General features: G+C 45.8%; 1 protein-coding gene across 3 annotated transcripts in view; it reads left to right on the top strand.

The window, feature by feature from the left end:
• The window catches only part of IQCG (IQ motif containing G), a 133,002-nt gene that overhangs the window by 92,621 nt on the left and 13,545 nt on the right, over positions 1–26,836 (top strand). For all 3 annotated transcript variants that reach the window (XM_029616388.1, XM_029616387.1, XM_029616386.1), the window contains exons 6-9: positions 15,614–15,775; positions 24,809–24,883; positions 25,205–25,336; positions 25,526–25,627. In XM_029616388.1, coding sequence (XP_029472248.1) covers positions 15,614–15,775; positions 24,809–24,883; positions 25,205–25,336; positions 25,526–25,627 — 471 coding nt within the window. The remainder of the gene's footprint in view (positions 1–15,613; positions 15,776–24,808; positions 24,884–25,204; positions 25,337–25,525; positions 25,628–26,836) is intronic.

The following is a 26,836-nucleotide window of genomic DNA, read 5'->3' as shown; positions in this document are numbered from 1 at the left end:
GGGACCATCGTAAGTCCAGGTCACAGGACTGACGCAAAAAACACTCACGGACATCCCCACGGCACTACTCACCCATTTCCAGTCCTCAATCGTCACGACCGTCGACGGGACAGTTACACATCAGATGTCTACATCAGAGGAGGAATGCATTGATGTACCATCTCGATCCTTCTCCTCATCGGCCTCACGAGTATACTCGGACCTTTCTTCAAGGTCATCACACAGTGAGCGAGAACAGAGTTTACAGGAGCCTCTCACTAAAAAGAGAAAATTGAGTGCGGTCTTACAGCCACAACCACAAAAGGTGGGAAAGGAAAAAGAGGATATTTTAGCAGCGGCTATATCTCCACGTAACCATCAAGGACAATCGAAGTCTCGTGTGCTGCCTCAGGCACAACAGGCCTTTTCACATTTATCTGAAGCACTTTCGGGGTTCTTTGACTCCTTACAGTCCACGTTTGCTCTCCCTCTGTCCCCGGCTACAAGTTTACCCCACTCGGCGACGACATCGAGGGAGCCAACACCAGAATCCTGCACAAAAACCCCTCCACCAAGTTGGTTCCAGAGGCATGCAGGTCCGGCTGGGGGTCGGGCCGTCTCTCGCCACCTACGCTGTCACACGCTACACCTACCCTTGGTGCGGTCCTGATCCACCTGGGATTGTGCCAGGGACCCAAGGGCACACTCCCTCTAAGGGGGACCCGCTCTCCCAGCATTCCCCATAACAATAATCATATTTGACAATCACTGGAGGGAGAATATTAAGTAAAACTATTACACTAGCATATAAATTTACTCCAGAGATTTGCATCTTTGTTTTCCAAGGGAAAAGTCCCAGGAGAAAATGTAGACTTGAAAATATCTATATACATTATTTTCCATCCCCAACCTAAACACATGTTCTGGAATGCCTCCAGGCAATGGAGTCAAATGTAGTAAGAGTTACTTAAATTCTCCTAGGACAAGCAGGATGGTAGTCTTCACAGATGGGTGACTTCATCAGATGGAGCCCGGCACGGAAAACTTTTGTCATTAAAAGTTTCTAGAAGTTTTGACTGGCATACTGAGCATGCCCAGCATGCCACTATCTGCACGTCCACATGAGGTCCCCTTCAGTCTCTTCTTTTCCATGGTGCATTTGCTTCGCAGTTTTGGAGCTGAACACAAGAGTATTTTCTTTTTTTTTTCCCGGTTTTTCTCCATCCAAATGCCAGGTCCCCTTTCTCTGGTCAGTGTTCCTTCCTCGGCGCAGTGGATTAAATTTTTATACCTTCTCTATGGTCGATTCCCGGTGCGTTGCCTGCTGGCCATCAACCGCTCGCCGGTTGTTTTTCTTTCATGGCGTCATCTGGTTTTCACCGGTGCCCCCAGAGCCTGCGGACCATGTCCATCACGATTCTGCGTGAGATTTGTATCCTCTGCCTGGGGGCATCACACGACATCCGAGGATGTCAGCTGTGTGACCAGATGATCCCCAAGGACCATTGTGCGTGTCTTGATAAAATGGAGAAATGTTTTGGCTCCAAGAAGTCTATTCCATCCACGCCTGCATTGGAATCATTGACGCCCAGGGTCAAGGGGAACCGCTCGATACACTTTCTCTTTCCACACCCCTGTCGGCATCGTCTAAGGACTGTGGAGATGGTGACCGCTCTTCCATGGTCTTTCCACTTTCAAGGGCATCGGGATCCTCAACTTCCTCGGTGCCGGGGAAAGACCGGGCCAAGCATCGTGGGAGATCCGAGAAACACCAGTACCGATCGCCATCGATGCATGGCACCGGTCCCGGTGCGGCATTGGCAGCTGCCGTGCCGCCAAAGCGACCCTGTGGTGAGGAGGCCCCACCCTTCGACAGGCCCAGGAGTCCCAGGCATTTCCCACGGATACCGGTGCCGAGCACCATGCCTCCTTGGAGCTCCGAGGAAGAGCCGGTGACGCCTTGACTACTCCATCAGTCCTGTCCTTACAGGACTTCCAGGAGGAGCTGGACCGCAGGTTGCAATGTGCAGTACTCCGAGCCCAATGGAGCATTGAACTGCCCCCACCACCGGCCCCCGAGCCCATGCCATCCATTCTGGCTCCCCTGCTCGATCGTCTGGATGTCCTGCTTGGAGCACTCCAGACGCAACCGGTGACTGAGGGACCCTCTGTTCCCCAGCGGCCAATAATGCCCCCTCAGGTGTAATTATCATCATTGGGTCCTCCGAGGAGGAAGATGCGCACTGACCACCGGTGCCATCCGGTGCAGAAGTCCCAAGGCCCTCATTCCCCAAGCTCTTACCAGGGCCATCCGGCCTTCTGAGACCCTCGGTGCCCCCGCTACCACCATTGGTGCCTTTGGTTCCCTTGAGACCCTCACAGCATAGGTCCAGGGATTTGCTCAGATCTCATCCACGTAGGCCCCATGGGGACCTCATCGAGGAGGAGGGTTCCTATGATCCATGGGGAGATGACTCTTTTGAGTCTTCCTCCGAGATATCCGATGATCCTCTCTTGGAGCCTTCACCGCTGGAGGAAAGGCATCGCTCTCCCCTGGAGGACCTCACTTTTGCGGGCTTTAGGTGGACCATGGCAGAGACCATCCCCCTTCCAGCTTCTTACGGAGGAGGATGCGCGGCATAAGATGTTGGAGGTCCTCCAATTTGTCAATGCCCCGAAGATGGTGGCTATTTTCATCCACAATATTTTTAAGGACCTCCTTCTTTGGATGTGGGAACACCCGATATTTATTGCCCCAGTAAATAGGATGCCACCTATTTATTTTTAATTTATTTATTTAGCATTTTTTATATACCGAGGTATAGCAGAGTTGCCTTCACTCCGGTTTACATTTATAACAACTTGTTACATTAAAAGATTTTAAAATTTAAATTTAACAATAAAATGAGAAATGGCATTTAAAAGTAGTATAAACAGAACAAGATGTACACAGGATAGGTACACTGAATAGGTAAACAGAAATATCTGAGTTCAAATCATAAAAGGAGGCATCTGTAGCTTGAATCAGGAGAGATTGTCAAAGGGGGAGATTGAATGTTAGCAGGCTATGGGATTATAATTTAAGATCATTGAGAGCTGTCCTTAAGAGTTTGGCTGAGTAGCCAGGCTTTTAGGTCTTTTTTGAAGGATTTTATGTTTTCTTGAGCGGTGAGGTAATGAGGTAACGAATTCCTTAACTTTGGGCCAATGATGCTCTGTTTCTGGTGGATAGTTTGGCATGTGGAAGTGAGGGAATCACTAGTTGAAGTTTACTAGTTGTTCTTGTGCGTTGAGAGCAATGTTGTGCATTGAGAGCAATGTTTGGTGCAACAGGCCTTGGGCTTCGAGAGGCACCATCTCCTCCATCAGTCTGTGGTAGTGGAGCCTGCTCTCAAATGGGCCAAACGCTCCTGCACCCATGCCTCGGCCCCTCCGAGGCGAGAGCATATAGAGCTTGATGCCTTAGGTAAGAAGGTTTTTCACGGCGCCATGCTTATCGCCCAGATAGCCTCTTACCAATTGTACATAACCCAATACAATCGGAACCTATGGAACAGGCCCAAGAAGTTGCGGAGCATCTCCCACTAACACGGAACAAGGCCTCGAAGCGGGATAGCATGAGGTGAGATCCATCGTCTTCGAGACCACTGCCAGAGTGGCCGCCATGGGCATCGGTGGCCGTAGGATGGCCTGGCTCCATGCTTCCGAACTACGGCCAGAGGTCCAGGAGAAGTTGGCTGACCTCCCCTGTTCAGGAGAGAACCTTTTTGAGGACAAGGTCAGGGATTTGGTGGCCCAGTTGAAGGATCACCTGAAACCTTCAATAGCTATCCGCCAGTGCTTCGGACCCATCGTCCTCTGCATTGAAACCTTCCTGACCCAGTTCTAGGAGGTCTTTCTATAGGCAGAGGAAACATTATCACCCTGCCTCCCAGTGTCGCATGCCCCATACTGCTTCCAGGGGCCGCTCCCATCAACAAAGAACTCCTAGACCCAAGCCGGCCCCTCAACAGGCTTCAGCTGTGAGGTTTTAACTGGAGGCAAGGGAGCATGAGTCAGCATGTCATACCCCGCCATCCGATCCCCCAGTGGGGGGAAGACTTCTCTGCTTTCCCCATCAGTCAATCATCATCTCAGACCAATGGGTCCCTCACTGTTGTTCGTCAGGGGTAGCGACTGAACTTCAGAGAAATCCCGGAGGACTCTCCCCCATGTCCATCGTGAGGTTCATCCGTCCAACAGAATATAGTTCTCACAGAGCTCTTGCCCTACTAAAGGCGGGAGCAGTAGAACCCATCCCCCCATCACGATCAAGGTCGAGGGTACTATTCAAGGTATTTCCTGATACCCAAGAGAACTGGAGGCTTGTGCCCCATTCTCGATCTCAGGGCATTGAACAAATCCCTCAAGAGGGAAACATTCAAAATAGTTTCTCTGGGTACTCTTAATTCCCCTGCTCAAAAAGAGGGGCTGGCTCTGATCCCTCGACCTCAAAGATGCCTACTCCCACATTGCTGTCTTCCCCAGACACAGGAAGTATTTGCGCTTTGGGGTGGGGAAGGCTCACTATCAATACAGGGTGCTGCCATTTGGCTTGGCCTCAGCCCCTCGCGTCTTCACAAATGCCTGGCAGTGGTGGCAGCGCACCTCAGATGCCATGCAGTGCACGTCTTTCCATATCTAGACGACTGGCTAGTCAAAAGTGATTCCCAAGCAGAAGTGCTGGCCACTTTGACCCTGACTATATGGACGCTGCAGTCTCTGGGATTTGTCATCAATTACCCAAAATCCCTCCTCTGCCCGTTTCCCCAGCTGAACTTCATAGGAACCACTGCCAGACTGGATACGGCTCAGTCAAAAGTGTTCTTGCCCTGTGACAGAACTCTTGCCCTATCCTCACTGGCAGACTTGGTGTGCAACAGTCAGTGCGTGAGTGCTCATCTACTGCTTCGGTGGCTGGGCCACATTGCAGCCTCTGTTCATGTTATCCCATTAGCCCGTTTCTGCATACGCAGAGCACAATGAACATTGTGCTCTCAATGGCAGCAGGCATCCCAGGACCTCTAGGTCCATGTCTCCATCACGCAAACCATCTCCGAGGGTTTCTCTGTCCTGTGGGAGAACCTCTCCAACCTGGAGCAGGGGATTCCCCTTCCAGGCTGCCCCGCCTCAAATAGTGCTTACCACCGATGCCTCACCCCAGAGCTGGGGGACCCATGTGGACAACCTCCACACGCAGGGGCTATGGACCGCTCAAGAAACTGTGTCAGATAAACTTCTTGGAGTTTTGGGCAATTCATTACATGCTTTGGGCATTCGAGACTGCTTGTCCCACACAAAGCGGTCCCGATCCGAACAGACAATCAGGTTGCGATGTGGTACATCAAAAAGCAAGGAGGCATGGGATTGTTCATCCTCTGCCAGGAGACTTTGCAGTTCTGGTCCTGGGCTCCGTCGCAAGGGATGTCCCTGTGAGCCATGTACCTGCCCGGGTTGCTGAACATGCTGGCAGGCCGTCTAAGCTGCTCTTTTCAACTGCACAAATGGTTGCTGGACCCCAAAGTGGCAGCTCGGATCTTCCGCCTGTGGGGAAATCCAGATATGGGCCTGTTCATTTTCTTATTTTCATTTTTGTTCATATTTTGCTATGTTACGAGACTGAAGGGGGACCTTGCGTGGATGCACGGATACTGGCATGCTCAGTGTGCCAGTCAAAGCTTCTAGAAACTTTAACAAAAGTTTTCCATGCAGGGCTCCATTGGATGATGTCACCTACATGTGAGGACTAACATCCTGCTGTCCTAAGAAAACACCTGTTACAGGTAAGCAACTCTGCTTTCTTTAAACAAATTAGTATTTAGAAGATATTCAAAATGCACAATTAAACTCTAAAATTCATTGGCAGAGGATGCGGTCAAGGCAATTTGGTGTAGCTGGGTTTGAAGAAGATTTGGATAAGCTCCTGGAGGAGAAGTCCATAAACTGCTTTCAATCATATTGACTTAGGGAATAGCCACTGCTTATTACAGACATCAGTAGCATGGGACCTAGTTAATGTTTGGTACTTGCCAGGTGTTTTTGTCCTGGATTGGCTACTGTTGGAGATAGGATGCTGGGCTTGATGGACCCTTGGTCTGCCCAGTGGGGCAACTTCTTATGTTTTTACCATTTCTGTAGAAACTGCCCACTGCTTTTGAGGGTGGGCAGTTTTTCAAACAATCCATTTCTGAAATGATTAGGAAAATTGTCCTTAATACTTTTATTTTAAGCAAAATAGAAATGCTTGGTAAATTTCTGGCTGCATTGTGATGTTACGTTGCTTAAGAGGGGAGAAAAAACGCCTTGAGTTTAGTTATGAAGACAAATGTTACTCTTGTGGTTTTGTGGCATTTTGCTTTGGCATGGTATTTTCCTTATATTCATTTTGATTTTCCAGTTGAATTGGAGCTGGGATCTATTAGTCTAAGGCACTGTGAGCTTTTATGTACAGTTGCTTCTAGAGCTCCTCTCCCAAAGCAAGTTGTTGCTGCAGCAGGGTTAGAAAACCATGGCTGCATTTGGAAGCTGGTTAACCTGGATCTCAAGCATTGCTGCTGCCTCCTGTCACCTCCCTGTGAATACTGCCCCAGAGCAGTGCACAACACTTACCACTCAGCAGGCTCATAATCCAGTGTTATGTGTATGCTATGTTTCACTTTTGTATGGCCACTTCTAAAAAGAATTGAGGATTCTCCTTTTTTATATTATCTCTTAAGGGAAGCAGGAGAGAAACAGTATTTTTGCTTTTGGTTTAACTTTGCATATGCTATTGTATGTTTATGATAGTTACCCAGGTTGCCAGGCTTTCTCCATAGACAAGCAGGGCTGAATTAGCCAAGACCCTTGGGTGATGACATCTGGTGCTGAACGGATCCTTCTTTCCTAGCTCATAGAGCTTTTACTGTACCAAGTGTGCATGAACATTCCTACATGGCTGCTGCCTTGTAGGAGCTCAGCTTTTTTTTTTTTGTCATCTGAGCTTCTGCACACATGCTCTCTTTTTCTCTTTTGCTGGTGTGGCAGTTACTACAATTTTTATGGGTTTTCATAAGGCTGTGATAACTGCATGGAGCGGCAGTTACTACTTTAAACTTGGACAGACTGGATGGACCATTTGGTCCTTTTCTGCCATCATTACTATGTTAAAATGTTACTATGTTAAAATGATGATTGAGGGGTTAAAGGGGCACTTAGAGAAGATAAGAGGATGTTGGGGAGGTACCCGTACTGGAGAAGGTTTTCATGGGTAATGATTCAGTTGGACTGAACCAAATCACAGTGAACCTAGAAGATGTGATAGACCTGATTGACAAACTGAAGAGTAGTAAATCACCTGGACCGGATGGTATACACCCAGGAGTTCTGAAGGAACTAAAAAAAATGAAATTTCAGACCTATTAGTAAACATTTGTAACCTATCATTAAAATCATCCATTGTACCTGAAGACTGGAGGGTGGCTAATGTAACCCCCATATTTAAAAAGGGCTCCAGGGGAGATCCGGGAAATTACAGACCGGTTAGCCTGACTTCAGTGCCAGGAAAAATAATGGAAAATGTTCTAAACATCAAAATCACAGAACATATAGAAAGACGGTTTAATGGAACAAAGTCAGCATGGTTTTACCCAAGGCAAGTCTTGCCTCACAAATCTGCTTCAATTTTTTGAAGGAGTTAATAAACATGTGGATAAAGGTGAACGGTTAGATGTAGTGTACTTGGATTTTCAGAAGGCATTTGACAAAGTTCCTCATGAGAGGCTTCTAGGAAAAGTAAAAAGTCATGGGATAAGGTGGCAATGTCCTTTCATGGATTACAAACTGGCTAAAAGACAGGAAACAGAGAGTAGGATTAAATGGACAATTTTCTCAGTGGAAGGGAGTGGGCAGTGGAGTGCCTCAGGGATCTGTACTGGGACCCTTACTTTTCAATATATTTATAAATGATCTGGAAAGAAATACGAGTGAGATAATCAAATTTGCAGATGATACAAAATTGTTCAGAGTAGTTAAATCACAAGCAGATTGTGATAAATTGCAGGAAGACCTTGTGAGACTGGAAAATTGGGCAACAAAATGGCAGACGAAATTTAATGTGGATAAGTGCAAGGTGATGCATATAGGGAAAAATAACCCATGCTATAGTTACACTATGTTAGGTTCCATATTAGGTGCTACAACCCAAGAAAGAGATCTAGGTGTCATAGTGGATACCACATTGAAATCGTCAGCTCAGTGTGCTGCGGCAGTCAAGAAAGCAAATAGAATGTTGGGAATTATTAGGAAGGGAATGGTTAATAAAACGGAAAATGTCATAATGCCTCTGTATCGCTCCATGGTGAGACCGCACCTTGAATACTGTGTACAATTCTGGTCGCCATATCTCAAAAAAGATATAATTGCGATGGAGAAGGTACGGAGAAGGGCTATCAAAATGATAAGGGGATTGGAACAGCTCCCCTATGAGGAAAGACTAAAGAGGTTAGGACTTTTCAGCTTGGAGAAGAGACGGCTGAGGGGGGATATGATAGAGGTGTTTAAAATCATGAGAGGTCTAGAATGGGTAGATGTGAATCGGTTATTTACTCTTTCGGATAATAAAAGACTAGGGAGCACTCCATGAAGTTAGCATGTGGCACATTTAAAACTAATCGGAGAAAGTTCTTTTTTACTCAACGCACAATTAAACTCTGGAATTTGTTGCCAGAGGATGTGGTTAGTGCAGTTAGTATAGCTGTGTTTAAAAAAGGATTGGATAAGTTCTTGGAGGAGAAGTCCATTACCTGCTATTAATTAAGTTGACTTAGAAAATAGCCACTGCTATTACTAGCAACGGCAACATGGAATAGACTTAGTTTTTGGGTACTTGCCAGGTTCTTATGGCCTGGATTGGCCACTGTTGGAAACAGGATGATGGGCTTGATGGACCCTTGGTCTGACCTAGTATGGCATGTTCTTATGTAAGTCTAAATTTCTCCATATCATTTCATGGTGAGAACGCATCTTGAATAATGTGTGCAGTTCTGGTCACCATTTCTCAAAACAGATATAATGGAATTAGAAAATATACAGAGAAGGGCAACCAAAGTGATAATGGGGCTGGACCAATTCCCTATGAGGAATGGCTAAAGAGGTTAGGGCTCTTCAGCTTGGAGAAGAGAAGCTGAGGGGAGATATGATAGAAATCTACACAATAATGAATGGAATGGAAATGGTAAATGTGAATTGGTTGTTTATTCTTTCAAAATGTACAAAAACTATACAATGAAGTTTCTAGGTAATACATTTAAGACAGGAGGAAATATTTTTTATACAACACATAATAAAACTCTGGAATTTATTGCCAGAGGATGTGGTGAGAGCTGCTGGTAGTACAGCTGGTTTAAAAAAAAAAAAGGTTTGGACGAGTTTTTGGAAGAAAAATCCATAAACCATTAAAATGAACTTGGGGAAAATCTGCTGTTTATCCCTGGGTTAAGCAGCATGGAATCTATCAACCTTTTGGGATCTTGTCAGGTACTTGTGACCTGGTTTGGCCACTGTTGGAAACAGGATACTGGGTTTGATGGACCTTTGGTCTGACCCAATATGGCATTTTCTTATGCTCTTACTGTATATACCAAGATCATTCTGAGACAGGTGCATGGAGGCTAGTACCTCTTACCAAGCTCCATGTTGACCTTCAGAGGAAGCTTCAGCAGCACCCAGAGACCTTCTGCTTTCCTTACTTATCCCCACTTTTCTCAGCAGCCTCACAAACATCTCTTCCCAGTTTTAGCATCTGATCCTGACAAAAAGTGGGACTGAGATAGCAACTTGATTCCATCTATTACTGATACACAGTTGGAGGAACCATGCTCCCTAAAGAGCTATTGTTGTTTATTTATTTATTTAGCATTTGTTTATATACCGAGGTACAGCTGACAGTGCCTTCACTCCGGTTTACATTATAACGAACCAGTTACATTTGAATTGATAACATTAAAAACAGAGATTGAAACAGAACATTAACTTAATAAAAGTTAATAAGTACATTGAACATTAGATAAGAATGAATGCAACGCTTGAGGTTGACGACGTTAATGAGAAGGAAGGTTTCTGCAAGTCGGGGCGAGTGTCAGAAGGATTGCTGGAATAAAAAGGAGCAAGAGGTGGATATGAAAAGGATTTATGCTCTGTTATCATTGGGTGAACAGTCATTGTAGGACTGTGAGAGTAGCCATTCTTTAAGTTCTTTTTTAAAATATTTAAGATTTTCTTGTGAATTGAGGAGTAGAGGTAATGAGTTCCATAATTTTGGGCCGACTATAGAGATGGCTCTATTTCTGGTGGAGGAAAGTTTAGCTTGTGGTAATGAAGGGACATCCAGTTGAATTTTATATGTAGATCTTGTTGTACGTGATGATTTATGCAGATGTATAATATTGTCCAGGGCAGTGAAGTCTGCTTTGTGAATTGACTTGTGTAGAATTGTGATGACTTTGTACTCTATTCTTTTTTTTAACAGGTAGCCAATGTAAGTTGTGGAGTACTGGGGATATATGGTCGGATTTTCTTTTACCAGTCAGGACTCTGGCAGCTGCATTTTGGAGTAACTGCAGTGGTCTTAAGGTTGCATTGGGAAGGCCAATTAGAAGGGAGTTGCAGTAGTCTATATTGGAGAAGATGAGGGTTTGAAGAACGGTTCTGAAATCCCGGGGGTGAAGCAGCGGTTTTAGGTGTTTGAGTATTTGAATTTTGAAGAAGCCTTCTCTTGTTTTTGTTGCGATGTGTTTAAGATTTAGCTCATTATCTAGCCAGAAACCCAGATCTTTAACGTTGTCTTTGAGTTGAATTTGAATGTTGTCAAATTGGAAGGGAGGAGTGTATGTTATACCATAGTTTTTTCTTGTAATTAGTATACATTCTGTTTTGCTCATATTTAAGCATAATTTTAGGTTGTTTAGCAGATTTCGTATTGCTTCAAGGTGTGAGGCTGCTTTTGACATTGATTCTTCTAAGGACGAAGTAATGGGAATGAGAAGTTGTATGTCATCAGCATACATGTAGAAAATAATGTTAAGGCTAGTTAAAAGATGGCATAAAGGAAGAAGGTAGATATTAAAGAGAATGGGTGACAAAGCCGACCCTTGAGGAACTCCAGTATCCAGAGGGATGGCCTCGGATGAAAAGCTGTTGTAGGATACTTTGAAAAATCTGTTTTTAAGGAAAGAGGAAAACCAGTTAAGGGTTTTTCCAGCAAGTCCGATGGATTCCAGACTAAGAATAAGCCTTTTGTGGTCCACTGTGTCAAAGGCTGCTGACAAATCGAGGAGGATCAGAAGGTGATCTAGTTTGTTATCGAGGCCTCTTAATAAGGTGTCAGAAAGATTGAGTAGTAGTGTTTCTGTACTGAGGTTTTTTCTAAAGCCGTGTTGTGTGGGAAATAGAATTTTGTGGTCATCCAGGTGTTCGTTTAGTTGTTTCAGAACCGCCTTTTCTTTTAATTTAGCAAAGAGGGGAAGGTTTGAAATTGGGCGGTAGTTGTTTAAATCTTCTGGGTTGAGGTTTTTTTTCTTAAGTAGTGGCGTGATTGTAGCGATTTTTAGTTTGGTAGGAAGCTCACCCTCAATAAGAGATTTGTTGATGATTGCTGCTATTGTTGGGGCTATAGGATGAGCAATTTCCTTTAGAGCTCGAGTTGGGATGGTGTCCATGTCATGACGTGCAGGGTTTATTTTTTTCAACATTTTCTCTGTTTCCAAGTTGGAGATAGGATTGAATTCAAGCCAAGGACTTATATTTAATAAAGGATGCTTTTCTATGATTGATGGGGTGTTGAAGGCATCAGTAATTTTTGAAATTTTGTTCTTAAAGAAGATAGCTAAGTCTTGGCTTAAATTTTTTGTTGCGGTGGTATTGTGATTGTTGTTATCGGCGATGAGGTTGTTTACTATGTTGAACAGTGATTTAGATTTGTTGGCGGAGTTATTTATTTTTTTACTGAAGTAATCGCGTTTCGTGTTCTGGATGGTTTTTTTGTAGGCGGCTAGATGTGTGCGGTATTTCTGCTGTAATACTGGCTGCTTGTTTTTTTGCCACTCTTTTTCGATTTTCCTGAGAGCCGTTTTCATATTTTTAAGAGTGGTGTTAAACCAGGGGTTTTGTTGTTCTCTTTTGTTCCTTAGACGTTTGAATTTCTCTGGGTTAATGTTGTTGGCGGTTTCTTCAGTAATTTGAAACCAGGATTGGATGGCGTTGTTTATGTTAGAGAGGTCGAGATTAGAAAGCTGATAACCCAGTTCTTGCAGGAGAATATCAGATTGAAATGGAGGTCAGTATTTGAAGAAATTTTGTGTATCCTTTGAGTAGGTTGAATTGTTGAAATTTATTTGAGTCTTGCATAGTAGAAGATGGTAGTCAGACCATGGAACTGGACTATGGGAGATTGTGGTATTAGAGAAGTAGTTATTAGTAAAAATTAGGTCTAATGTATGACCTGCTTTGTGAGTGGGGTTATGCACTTGAAGGAAGCAGTTTAAGCTTGAAAGCATGTCAATAAGGGTTTGGCAATTTAGAGATCTTGGGTTGACATCTATATGAAGGTTGAAGTCACCAAGAATGATTGTAGGTTTTTTCAAATTAATATAGGTAGAAAGGAACTCGAGCAGCGGAGAGATGTTGCTATCGAGAAGCTTAGGTGGGCAGTAGACAAGGCAGATTTGTAAATTTGGTGAGTCGAAGAGTGCAACTTCGAATTGTTTTGGGAGATTATGTGGGATCATTTTCAATGAAAAATGTTTTTTGATAAGTAGGAGAAGACCGCCTCCTCTTCGGTAATTACGAGGGATTGAGAAAGTGTCATAGGCATTGTTGTCAAATTGGTTCAGAATGACTTGATCGGTGTTTTTGAACCAGGATTCTGTAATGGCGATGAAGTCAGGGTTTTTTTCTTGTAATATGTCTGATATTAACATGCATTTTTTGGTTAATGATTGAGCATTAATGAGAAGAAAGGTGAGGCAAAGTAAGTTTTTGTTATTTTTCATAAGTGGGATGTTTATAAGGTGTTTGTGACTATTGTGGTGATGAGGGTTAGGTGGTTTCTCCATCTTACGAGTACTTGTGCAAGATGATTAGCGAACTCTGTATTGAATGCTGGAAGCTGAATAAGGTTGACTGAAGTCAGGTAGAGGAGTGCAGGGTGCTGGTTGAGGTTGATTGAAGGTCAGGCTGAGGAGTGCTGGATGCTGATTGAGGTTGATGGACGGTCAGGCTGAGGAGTGCTGGAAGCTGATTGAGGTTGATTGAAGGTCAGGCTGAGGAGTGCTGGGTGCTGGTTGAGGATGACTGAGGTCTGGATGAGGAGTGCTGGATGATGTTTTAGTTGCTGTGTTGAACCGGATGATGCATGTCGGATGCAGCTTGGAGTGTATGATGAGTGTTGGATGCAGCTTGTTGGTATGCATGAGGTGAGGGAGGGATTCTGGAAGAGATGGTTTGAGGTTCTGTGAGACGAATGTTGTGTGTTGGTTGAGAGCGGAGTTGAAAGTTGAAAGGTTGGAATGCTGATAACTGCAGAGAGCTGGGATAATGATGTCTGTTGCTGATTGAGTGATAGGTGGTGGTTGCCTGCTAATTTACATGCTGAATGAATGGTAAAAGCATAGGTGTAAGCCCAGGTATAATAAGGTGTTGGGATGTTTTTCTGAGCTGCGCTGAGAGATGAGTTACAGGTGCATTTAGGCTTGTAGGCTTGTTTCAAACTAAATACATAAATTCCGGATCAGCCCACACTGTAAGGGGCTGCCCTGCAGGGCTGCACGAAGGGGCGCACAAAGGGGCAGGCCCCTTTGTCGCGCTCCTTCGGCGCGCGACGCTCGGCGCACGGTGCCGAGAGGATCTGCAATTTAAAGTTCGGTAGGGCCTATTGTGATAGGCTGCAGCTGGCTAGGTGGGCGGGACTCGGCGGGTCTCGGCGCGGTTGTTTTCTTTTTCAGCATTTTTTTAATGTTTTTTAGTGGCTCTGCTATCGGCGCTGAGGCCGATAGCAGAGCAGAAGCAGCATAGAAGAAGATAGAATAGATAGCATAGAAGAAGATAGCATAGCAGAAGCAGCAATAGAATAAATAAATAGAATAAATAAATAAATAAATAGAATAAAAAGATAGAATAGATAGCATAGAAGAAGATAGCATAGCAGAAGCAGCAAAGAAGAGCAGTGTTTATAGGGTATTAAAATATTGCAGGTATTCTAACAGTGAGCCTAGCACATCATTTGTTTTAACATTATTTCTTGCCCCAAGAGTCTGATCTGATGACAGTCACCTTGCAAGACCTCATCATCTCAGGATAAGAGTCTGGCTCCTGCTTAGGATTCCCAAACGTTGCTGTTGAAATTAGTGTCTTCATCTACCTCAGGCAAACCTTATGGGGTTGATTCAGTCCTGGTTAGCTGTAGTTTCCTGTTCATACCCCAGAACAGTACAAATGATTGCTTTTTCAGAAAAGCATTACAGAAACTGTGCCACCTGCAGGCCCTCAGTATTTCTCTGTCTCCAGCAGATGGATATTTGTCTGGAGAAATTACTCCCGGGCATGCTAGGTCCTATTGGGGGGACCATTCTCCTGGTAGTCAGGTCAAGCAGGGGGCAGTGTTTAATGGCCTTTTTGTGTCTCAACCCCAGGCTAGAGAAGAGTTTTTGCCAGCCAGTGATGCTGGCTCCTTCATGTACTAGCCTCTTCTACCTCTCTCTGGTCATTTCTCCTGCCCTTCTCTGAAGACTCCAGTGAGGGAAGTATTTTGTTCTACTTTCGGGGGAACAACTAAAGAGAATAAAGCCTCTAAAGTCACTATTGATAGTTGGCTAAAGGATGCCATTGTGGCAGTTTATATTTGGAAAGAGTCCAGTTCCAGAGGGGCTTCAGGCCCACTCTCCGTCCTGGGCTGAGCGTCATTTGGTGCTACTCCAGGAAATCTGTCCGGCGGCAACCTAGTCTTCTCTGCACACTTTCATAAAGCGTTACCAACTGGATGCTTTTTGTGCCAGAAACAGCTGGCTTTGGGGAGCGTGTGCTTTGAGCAGATCTTTCAGATTCCCGCCCAAAGTAGGAGAGCTTTGGAACATCCCTTGCATCTGGACTGATCTGGGATATGAACAGGAAAGGAAAAAAAGTGGTTTCTACCTGCTCATTTTAATTCCTGGAATACCACAGCTCAGTCCAGAGCCCTGCCCTCTCTGGTTTCGATGTAGACACAGTAAAGAAACTGTTTTCAATCTCCTCTATGGCCAAAGGGCTCCAGTTTGGGGGCTGAACCTTTCCCCTGCTTGTTGTTTATGATTTTGTCTCATCTTGGTTTGGGTACAGGTCATATTGAGGAGCTGCAGGTGGCATACTATCCTAAGTAGCACAGTGTCAGTAAAGCTTTTCTTCTGTCTCAATCCACTGGTAGAGATGAAAAACCCATTCGTCTGGACTGATCTGTGGTATTTCAGGAATGAAAATTAGCAGGTAAGAACCAATTTTCCTATATTCTGGAAGTTGGGACAAGCTTTGCTAGTGTACTCATATGTTAACCAATTACATACTTGGGGGGGTTGGGTGGGTGTATTTTCAGCATCGCAATGAGCTGATCGCTCACCTGAAGGACCAGCTTCAAGAAACCAAGGCAAAAACTAGCATGGAGGGCAAATATGTGAAGACAGACATGGACCTGCAGGTCTATCAGACACAGAAGAAGTGCACCAATGCCGAGAGCGAGCTGGAACAAAACATCCAGGTAAACACCAGACATGACAATGTGCTTCCTCCATGTCCACCTCAGCTTTTAAACATGTTGTATTCTGGAACTTGGAATGATTACTTACTTGGCAACTAAGATTTAATGCAAAAAAGTGCAGAATTCTGCATTTGGGCTGCAGAAATCCAAGGGAATAATACACAATGTGAGGTGAGATACTGATGTGTACTAAAGAAGAGACCTCAGGGTGATCGTCATGGATGATCTTAGGGTAATGAAACAGTGTGACTAGGTGATGCCAAAAGCCAAATAAATACTAGGGTGCTGAGGGAGAACCAGTAGAAAAGAGGTGATAATGTCTCTATACAGGTTGTTGGTGAGACTTTACTTGGGTTTTGTGTCTAGTTCTGGAGGCTATACCTCAGGAAGAATATAGACAGATTGAAGGCAGTTCAGAGAATGGTAACCAAAAAAGTGCTGAATCTATACAAAAAACCTTATGAGACTCAACGCACAATAAAGCTCTGGAATTTGTTGCCAGAGGATGTGGTTAGTGCAGTTAGTGTAGCTGGGTTTAAAAAAGGATTGGATAAGTTCTTGGAGGAGAAGTCCATTAACTGCTATTAATCAAGTTTACTTAGGGAATAGCCACTGCTATTAATTGCATCAGTAGCATGGGATCTTCTAGGTGTTTGGGTAACTGCCAGGTTCTTGTGACTTGGATTGACCACTGTTGGAAACAGGATGCTGGGCTTGATGGACCCTTGGTCTGACCCAGCATGGCATGTTCTTATGTTCTTACTTAAGGGGCTAAATATATATATCCTAAAGGAGAAGAGAAAGAAGGCGGGGAGGGGGGGTGTCTACGATACCTCAAAAGGTATAAATTGGGCACAAACGTTTTTCAAAGGAAATAATGCTGTAGAACCAGAGATCATGGTATGAGGATCTGGGAAGTACTTTCAGCAGCAACATCAAATCTTTCTTAACAGAAAGCATGGTATATGAATGGAAACATCTTCCAGGGCAGGTGGGGGAAGAAAAATCAGTAACATACAATTCAAGAAAAACTGGAATAAATATAAAAGATCCCTAGTAGCAAAGGAGGGAGAAGGAAATCCAGAGAGCAACTGTGGGTCTGTGGTATCACATGAGGAATGAAATTGGTTATGATTAGATGGACCTGACATCTGCCAGCGGTTTTTTTTCAGGTTTCAAAAATTCTAGAGGTTAGATAGCTATTATTGCTTACTAATATTTGGTCTTGCTCAATAGTAGGGTATGAAATCTCTGTATACATATGTAGCATTTACCTTCAAAAATCTCTTAATTAAAGAATTAACTTGGTAGACAGTGAATGTGAAATTCGCAGAGGACAAGCAGGATGGTAGTTCTCACACAAGAATTACATCATCAGAGCCCCATGGAGCCCCAACACGGAAAACGTTTGTCAAAGTTTCTAGAACTTTGACTTGGCACATTGAACATGCCATATACTATGCGTTTACACTGGGTCTCTCTCTCCAGCCTTTCTTTTTTCCACAGAGCTGTAAGCATCGCGGTATGAGTGAGCTCACTTTGGCTTTTTGGCCTTGTGGAAAACTTTCTTCTTTTCTTTCTTTTTCACATATTTTCTTCGCAGTGTTCATTGCAGAGTCCCTTTCAGTACTTCCCTGTAGTGTTCCTAGGCAGGATTTTTGACGCTTCTGGTAAGTTTCCTTTTGCAGACAATTCCCCCTTGGTGCCAGTGTTTTGGTGCCCGCCGGTCATCGACGCATGTCGCCATCGATTTTGCAGCTTTTTTATTTCGTCCTGTCATGGCCATGTCCGGTTTGTGGCAATGCTACTGATGCCCGAGGACCTTGTGCATTACAAGCCCCTATGAGATATATGACCCCAAAGGGATGTCGTCTTTGGCTCAACAAGATGGAATAGCTTTCTGGGTCAAAGAAGACCAAGCCATCGGCACTGATGGACACTGCACCATCGACATGTGGGAAATGTGGAAAAGAGGATTTGCATTCAGTCAACAACCAACAAGGACTGAACTTCATAATCTGGGTAAACAAATAAGCAAGGGGGTAGCTTGCTTATTACAGCGGTTACTACCCTAAACCAATTAAGCCTGATACATCCCTTTGAATGCATATACAGCGTTGCTCTCTGCTTCAACGGCAGGGGGAAATGTGGAAAACAGGATTTACATTCAGACAACATCCAACAAGGCATTAATCTGTGCAGTCTGGGTAAACAAACATCGGGGTAACTTGCTTGATGCAGCGGTTACTACCCTTAACCATTAAGCCTTATGCTCACCTTTGATGCAACTCCAACATTACTCTCTGCATCAATGACAGGGGATGGCAGGAAATTTGAATCAGTTACCAACAAGGGCCCTGAACTTGGTGGTTTATGAAAAAGATAAGTATGGGAAAATAAGTGTGGGAGCTTGCTGGGCAGAATAGATGGGCCGATTGGTCTTTTTCGGCCATCTTTTCTATGTTTCTATGACATCAGTGGGACCCATTGGTTCTGCCAGTGGATAGGAGCGTCGGAGATCAACCACTAATCTCTTCCAGGCGAGGACGTCTGGTTCCTTGTGATCAGCCTCGGCACTGGGGAAGGACTGGGCCAAGCATCGAGGAAAGCTGAAGAAGCATTGGCACCGGTCCCCATTGATGCACAGTGCTGGGCATGGGGATGCACCGGCTCATGCTGCGATGCCCTCGAAGTGACACCTCAGCAAGGAGCACCAGTCCTCCATCTGTGCCGTGGGTCCACGATGGTCTCCACAAGTCCTGAATCCAGTCACCGATCTGTCTCATGGGTCCAAAGATGATCTGACCACCCCGCCCTTCCTCCCAGTCAGTGTTGGCAACATTCAAGGAGGAGCTGGAGTGGCAAGTCCAGCTGTCCGTTCTGAAACCGCTGCTGGAGAAGCTCAATGCACTCATCAGTGCATTACCGACCCAGCTGTCATCTGTTCCCAGGGTGGCATCATGACCGGTAGGGCATTGATGCCTCCCCTACCAATATGGTGGGTGTTGCCAGTTCCTCTGAGAAGGAAGTTCCACCTAGGCTGGCAGATACGCCGAGGCCTGTAGCCCCCTATCCAGCTTTGCTGGTGCCTGCACCTAGGGCCCCATCCCCTGTGGCTTACAGTGAGGATGAGGGTCCCTATGACCTGGGAGAATGATACTTTGGAGTTCTCCTCCAAGGGCTTTGAGGGTCTCCCCTCAGATATTTCTCCAGAAGAACGAAGGAAGTTTCTGCCTGAGGACAACCTTCACAGGGTTTGTGAGAGTGATAATGGAAGCCATTCCCATTTCAGTTACTGATGGAGGAGCATGCCAGGCACAAAATACTTGAGATCCTCTAGTTTGTAGAGCCTCCTAAGGAGACTGTGGTGGTCCCAGTACATGAGATCCTTAAGGAGCTGCTGCTGAGTGTATGGGAACACCCCCTTCCAGTGCCTCCAGTTAACAAGAAGGTTGAGAGTGTCTACCTCATCCAGAAAGCTGTTGGATTCAATAAGCATCAGCTTCCTCACCAGTCGGTGGTGGTTGAATCTGCTCTCAAGAGAGCCAAATGTTCTTAGACCCATTCCTTGGCTCCCCCCCGGGAAGGGCTATAGTGCATGAGACGATCTTGGGAGGAAAGTGTTTCAGGGGCTGTGCGCAATGTCTGCATTGCTTCCTATCAGCTCTGCATGAGCCAGTACTTGTGGGACATCTGGAAGCAGGAGCAAGATGTGGCCGAACAGCTGCCTCAAAAACAGCAGGACACCTCATGTCACTGGTCATAAGGGCCTGGAATGCAAAAACAGGAGGTCCAAGCAACCTACAGTGTTTTCAAGACTGCATTGAGGGTCTTTGTAGTGGGAATCAGCACCTGCAGAACAGCATGGCTGCAGGTCTTAGATCTCTGACCAGAGGTTCAGGAGCAACTCACCGACATACCATATACTGGGGAGAATCTCTTCAGAGATAGAGTGAGGGATGCGGTGACCCAGCTCCAAGACCACCACGAAACCCTCCAACTCTCCTTCAGCACTCCGGACTCCTCTTCTAGGCCAGTCAGAATGGGACAGAAGAAGTACTATCCTCTACCCCCCTTGCTCCCGTCAACATCATCCAGGCTCCCACAGCCATCCCAGGCAGCAAAGAGCCCCCAAATCCCAGCTGGTGCCTCAGTCAACACCAGGGACAGGGTTTTGACTGGGTCGTAGGGAGCATAGGCCAGTTGCCCATACCCTTTGGACCCTCCGGTCGGGGGCAGGCTGCATTTCCTTGTCAACTAGTGGCCCGGTATAACCTCGGACCAGTGGGTTCTTTCCATAGTCTGTCAATGATACCAATTTAATCTATTGAGTGCTGCTAACAGAGCTCTCCTTCCTCTTAATGGCCAGAGCCGTTGAGCCTGTCCTACTGGGGCAGAGAGGGCGGGGATTCTACACCAGGTACTTCCCAATTCCAAACAGGAAAACTCTGTCCCATCCTAGGCCTAAGGGCCTTGAACAATTTTCTAAAAAAAGAAAAGTTCAAGATCATTTCCCTGGGCACCTTGATCCCCCTTTTATGAAAAGAGGAATGGCTGTGCTCCCTCGATTTAAAGGACACATACACTCACATTGAGATCTTCCCTAGTCATAGGAAGTATCTCTGATTTGTGGTGGGAAAACAACACTTCCAGTACCGAGTGTTGCCATTGAGGCTAGTGTCAGCCCCACAAGTTTTCACAAAATGCCTGACCGTGGTGGCGGCGCACCTTTGCAGGCTGGGGATGCATGTTTTACCCTATCTGGATGATTGGCTGGTCAACAGTACATCTCAGGCAGGTGCCATCAGGGCCATGTACTTGACCATTTGAGTGTTGGAGTCACTAAGGTTTGTCATCAACTATTCAAAGTCCCATCTCAGTTGGACTTCATAAGAGCCCTGCTAGACACGGCTCAGGGCCAAGGCCTTCCTGCCTTGTCAAAGGCTGTCACTCTGACGACCATCGTGGCAGATTCAGCAGAGCCATCAGGTGTCAGCCTGGCACATGTTAAAGCTGTTGGGCCACATGGCTGTAACTTGTCCATGACACTCCCCTGGCACGAATACACATGCTCAGAGCCAAATGGACCCTGAGGCTGCAGTGGTACCAGGCCATGCAGAGCCTCCAGGATTGCATCCGAGTCATCCCGTTTCTCCCAGACTCATACTGGTGGTGGGTACTTTCAAATCTGGAATGAGGGTCTCTTCTTGAAGTCCTCCTACCCAAATTTTTCTAATCATGGATGCGTCCACCCAGGGCTGGGGAGCTCATGTAGATGGGCTCAGCACCCAAGGTCTCTAGTCTGCTCAGGAAAGCTGTTGTCAAATGAACTTCCTGGAACTTTGGGCAATCTAGTACATGCTATGGGCTTTCAGAGATCGGCTGTCCAACAAAGTTGTCCTGATCCAAACCGGCAACCAGGTTGCTATGCGGTATGTCAACAAGTAGGGAGGTACAGGATTACACTTCTTGTGTCAGGAAGTGGTCCAGATCTGGTCATGGGCCCTGTCCCATGGGATGGTGCTCAGGGCCATGTACTTGGCCAGGATGGAGAATGTGGTAACGGACAGACTGAGTTGTGCCTTCCGACTCCATGAGTGGGTCCTGGACCGGGGGTAGTGAATTGGATATTCTGCTTCTGGGGAGCCTGGATGTAGATCTAGTCGCTACCCTTTACAACAGGAAGGTGCCTTAGTTCTGCTCCCTGTACAGGGAGCAGAGCAGACAGCAAAACAGAACTGTATGCCCTTGCCCGTCATTGGGGCAAGGGTCCCCTGTACGCATATCCTTCGATTCCCTTAGTGGCAAAGACTTTCATGAAGCTTCGCGAGGACATGGGGACTATAATCCATATAGACATTCATTGGCCAAGACAGGTCTGGTTTCCACTACTACAGGAGTTGTACAGGACTGATCAGTCTGGGGACTTCCTCAGATCTCATCACACATGATCGAGGCAGGGTGCAACATCCCAATCTCTAGGCCCTGTCACTCACAGGCTGGATGTTGAAAGGTTAATCCTGCAACCTCTTGATCTTTCTGAGGATGTCTCTCGGGTCCTGGAGGCTTCTAGAAAGCCTCCCACTAAAAAGTCCTATAGACTCAAGTGGAGGTGGTTTTCTGTATGGTGTGAGCAGAAAGCCCTAGAACTGTTCTCCTGCCCCACACAAAAACTGCTTGATTGCCTTCTACATCTATCGGAAACTGGCATAAAAACCAACTTCATTAGAGTTCATTTCAGTGTAATTGGCACATACCACCAAGGTGTAGATGGTATGCCCATCTCTGTAAGCCTACAGTTCTACGATTCATGCGAGGCCTGCTTCAATTAAAGCCTCCCCCTATGTTAGGCCGTTGTGTCTTGGAACTTTACCGTGGTGTTAGTTCAGCTGATGAAAGCTCCTTTTAAGTTGCTGCACACCTGTGACCTGGAAGGTCATATTTTTGATGGCAGTCATCTCAGCACACAGGGTCAGTGAGCTCCAGGCCTTAGTGACTTATCCATCTTACACTTTTATCTTGACCAAGTGGTCTTGAGCACTGCACAGTTTGGACTGCAAACAAGCCTTAGCTTTCTATCTGGAGCAGACAGAAGCCCATAGATAGGCCACCCAACTCTTTATTTCTTTTGAGAGGAATAGTCTGGGCATTGCCATTACCAAACAGACACTATCCAATTGGCTAGCAGATTGCATTTCCTTTAGTTATGCCCAGGCAGGATTGCATCTTGGGGGTCATGTCAAGGATCATTCTGACAGAGCCATGGCAACGTCGGTGGCCCATTTGTGAGATTTTCCCGTGGAGATCTGCAAGGCTGCAACGTGGAGTTCTCTCCACACATTCACATCTCACTACTGCTTGGATAGAGATGGCAGATGTGATAGTAAGTTTGGCCAATCGGTCCTCTGGAATCTGTTTCAGGTGTAGAACCCAACTCTCTTGACCAGAGGGAGCGGATCCAAGATGGCCACCTGAGAGAAAACCACTCTCCGCTGCTCAGCGTTATCTTCGAGAATCTTTGTTTTGCTGACTTCTTGGACCTTACAGCTATGCCGCATAAGAGGAAAGGGAGGGTCAGGGTTTTTCCTTCTGAACCCTGCCCTCCGCTGACCAGCGATTAATTTGTGAGTTTGCGATCCCCACAGCAGAATTGAGAGCTATTAACCCCGCTGGTGAAACAGAGAGAGGAGCTCTGTTTTCACCTGGGAAAATATCACTGAGCCCTCCTGACCCACGACAACAACTGTTGGCTTCTCCCTCAGAGGACGCTGCCCGCGCTGAGGCATTGGGAGGAAGCTGTACCGGCTTCCCTCAGTCAGACGGAGTTGTTGGCATCACGCCTGACTGGGTGTTGACCTCTACTCCTGACCAGCGGCTAGAGACCTCCAGAGAGAGTGTTGGTGATATCGGAGATGTCCTCCTGGTTACAACTAGTGGGAATGTGTTAAGAGGATTATTTTCCTCTCTCAGAAGCAAAGTCCACCACGGCTTAATATCAAAGAGAATCTTTCCAACTTAACTGAATACCTAGAAAACTCCTCAGTAGAAGTTACAGGCAGAACAACTCTGTTAGTAACTTTCTATTCTGAGCAAGATTTGAACCTTGTTATGCGTTCCTATTTCAAGAGTATAAATATCCCCTATCTGGGTGGCTTGCTTTGTGTCTAAACCAGACTTAGCTAAGACCACCCAAATGCTCTGAAAGGCTTTCTTGAATATGAGGCCCAAAGTTATTTCTTTGGGTGCAAGTTTTCTTCTTAGATACTCATGCAAATGCATAATTAAATTACATGGTAACACATTTTCTTTTCGGTTGAACAGTTGCAGGAGTTCCTGAATGCTAGGGTGACAGGACCTGCTATTAATTTGTAGCGAATGTGGATCACAAATTGAGATGTGCTTGTGGGGTTTCTCTCATGCTACCATTTGTTTCTTGTTTTATACTGTGTACTATTGATCTCCTTTTATTTTCTTCTCTCCCCTCTCTTCAAATTTCTTCTATGATGAAAGTGTTGGAATATTTTTCTTTTTGGGTTATTTTGTAAAAAAAAAGTGTATGTTTTCCTGTAGTATATACTCAAAATTTCTGTTACAAAGTATTATTACTTTGTGGTTGTATTGAAAAAGTTAAAGAAAAAATTATAAATAAATAAAAAAAAGAACCCAACTCTCTTCCGCCTAGAGCCCGTTGTTTGGATTCAGGCTGTGTCTCCCTCTGTTACCAACAGTCCCATTGTTTTTGTGCCCATTGGCACCTGGTTTGGGTGAGTGTTGGTCCCCTTTTATGTTGGAGAGCCGCCTGTAGCTAGTGATTCACCCATTGTGGGACTACCATCCTGCTTGTCTTTAGAGAAAGCAGAGTTGTTCCGAGGTGAGCAGGATGTTAGTTCTCATGAAACTTATCCACCATGCTGTGGAGTTGGGTTTCTCCTATTTATAATTTGATAAGACTGGAGAGGGACCCCCAAGTGAATGTGTGGTATAGGGTATACTCAGTGTGGCAAGTCAAAGTTCTAGAAACTTTGACATAAGTTTTCCATGTCGGACTCCATCTGATGATGTCACCTATGTGTGAGGACTAAGAGCCTGTCCTCATAGAACACTTGTTACAGGCAAGCAACTCTGCTTTCTCTACGTAATGGCAGATAGTTACCGAGATCTTCAGAATAAATGTGTTTATATGCACAGATTAGTGGCTAAAGTTTCTAACTCTAGTGTTAAAAAAATTGAAGCTCATGACCTTCTATATCTGACAGTCTCTTATCCATCACCATGAGTTTTACAAAGCCCAGTTTTCTATTCAGCTCATTATCCAGTCACTGAGTAAGAGTGCCAAGACCCAATAAAGGGATCAGATATGTACTGGGAGTCTCAGAGAAGAGGCACATAAGCATGCCAAAGGTCTCAGGTTTACACAGTGAGGAAGGGACATTTTAAAGTAGGAGCACATATGAAATAGAAAGATTTAAGGAAAAGGTGACTTACTCTCTTTATTACTAGCAGTGCTGAATTCTCTCTGTTCTGTGCCATCAGAGGCTGAAGGCCAAAATGGATGAAGAGATTCGTGTGCACATGGAAATTGAATGCTTTCTCAGACAACAGCAAAGGGTGGGTGAACACATCATCTTCCAGCTTTTAAATGTGTTAAACAGTTGTACTTCTACTTCCCTTATTTCTTGGCATGCATTCTTCCTCTGCTTGAACACATTTGATTTTCATAGTGCAGATGGAAGGAAAAAGGCCTCCAACCAAAATTCTTTTCTCCTTCTAATCTCTAAAACCAAGCAGTTGATTTTGCCTCCGGCACTCACACTGTACCTCATAACAGTTTCACCAGATAGCTGCTACCTCTGTTACTGGTAAGCACTTGTTGGCTGACACCAAGAGGACATGATATGAGAGAGTGTGCAAAACCATACTTCCCAACAGGAACTGGAAGAGAAGCTGGAACACTGGATGGAGAAGTATGATAAGGACACAGAAGCAAAGCAGCAGGAGCTGAATGACCTGAAATCAGCACAGTACAGTGATCAGCAGCTGCTACAGGACCTTGCTAAGCAGGTAACTAGAGATGGCATTACATTAGAATTCAGGCCAGATTCACAGCACAGTATTATGGGGATATGGCTCAACCAAGCTCTTCACCCTATCCAGCCAGGCACTTGGTTAATCATCAGCCTGAAGCAGGCTCAGTGAGGGCTGTGTAAACTTGGAGGATCTGGGACTAATCAATGCTCTCTTACTCTACAGTACCGGGATTATGAGCGTGCAGTCATTGAAGACCGTATTCAGAAAGCGGAGGAGAAGCGAAGGCGTCGCCAGGAAGCGCTGGAGTTAAAGAGTGTCGTGAAGGTAAACTTGTTCTACAGCAATGTTAGTTTTGGTTCTGGTTGTGACTTCTGTGTGCACAACTGTAGGGTACTGAATCTGGCAGGAGATAAGTCAATGCTTGCATAGCATGTGGCGAACTGAATAGCTACACCAGTCAAACCCAGCTGAACGTAGATGCAATACATGGCACTCGGCAGGGGTGGATTTATCCAGGGACCTCAGTGTCCACTTACTAAGTGTCAACTAGGATAAATGTAGAAATTGAGTTATATGACGAAATCCTTTATCTGATCACAAAACTGCAAGTCAGTCGCTTTATTGATTCATACAAAGTGGTAGATATTGCAAAATCTTTTACTGCTCTAGTGCCAAAGGAAATATTTCATGAAGTGCCAATTTTATTACTCTGCTGGACACTTGCAGGGTTCTATAGCCATGTAGCTAGCAGCATAATCTAAGCAAATGGTTGGTCTGAATGATAACACTCCCCTAGGACAGGGGAGGCCAACTCCAGTGCTCAAGAGCCACAAACCAGACTGGTTTTCAGGATATTAATATGCATAAAATATTTGTTTCCAACTGTCCAGTCTCAAGAGGTGGGTTATATCCCCCTACCAGCAGCTTTAGGCAGAGCCAGGGGCGGATTGGCCTAGCGGGGCTTCGGGCATGCCCCGGTGGGCCGGTCACCCCAATCACGTGACATTTCTCCGAGAGTGGAAGCCAGGGCCGGTGGAAGCACTGGGCGAACTAGGCCTGGGCCTAGGGCGCCGAGTATTAGGGGGCACCGTGAGCAGTGGTATCCCAAGGGGAGCCAATGCCCCCGGGCGCAGGGAGGCTCATGCGGCCGGCAGTGGACCTCATCCCACTGGCGGCTGAGCAGTGACACATAGCAGGCAGATCGGCAGGGCCGTGGTGGAGCTCACGTCACCACGGCCCAAAGAAAAAGATCGCATTTAAACGAGCTGATGCTCCTCCTCCTTCCTGCCTGCGCGGCCCCAGAAGTAAACGTTGCCAGAGCCGTGCGGGAAGGAAGGAAGGAGGAGCACCAGCGCGTGCAGAAGAGGAGCAGCCGCAGGCCGCCGCGAATCCCAAGTCGCAGCGGCCCGAGAAGAGGAAGAGGCCCGGTAGCAGGGCCGCTGCAGCCCGAGAAGATCAGGGCCGCAGCAGAGCTCATCCTGCAGCGACCCGCGAAGAGGAGGCCCAGAGGTGAGAGAGAGGCTGAGGGTCTGT

Source organism: Rhinatrema bivittatum, chromosome 9 (assembly GCF_901001135.1).
Source record: "Rhinatrema bivittatum chromosome 9, aRhiBiv1.1, whole genome shotgun sequence".
NCBI classification, from domain to species: domain Eukaryota; kingdom Metazoa; phylum Chordata; class Amphibia; order Gymnophiona; family Rhinatrematidae; genus Rhinatrema; species Rhinatrema bivittatum.
Note: the sequence above shows the minus strand (reverse complement) of the source record. Positions and strands in the feature narration are given on the sequence as shown.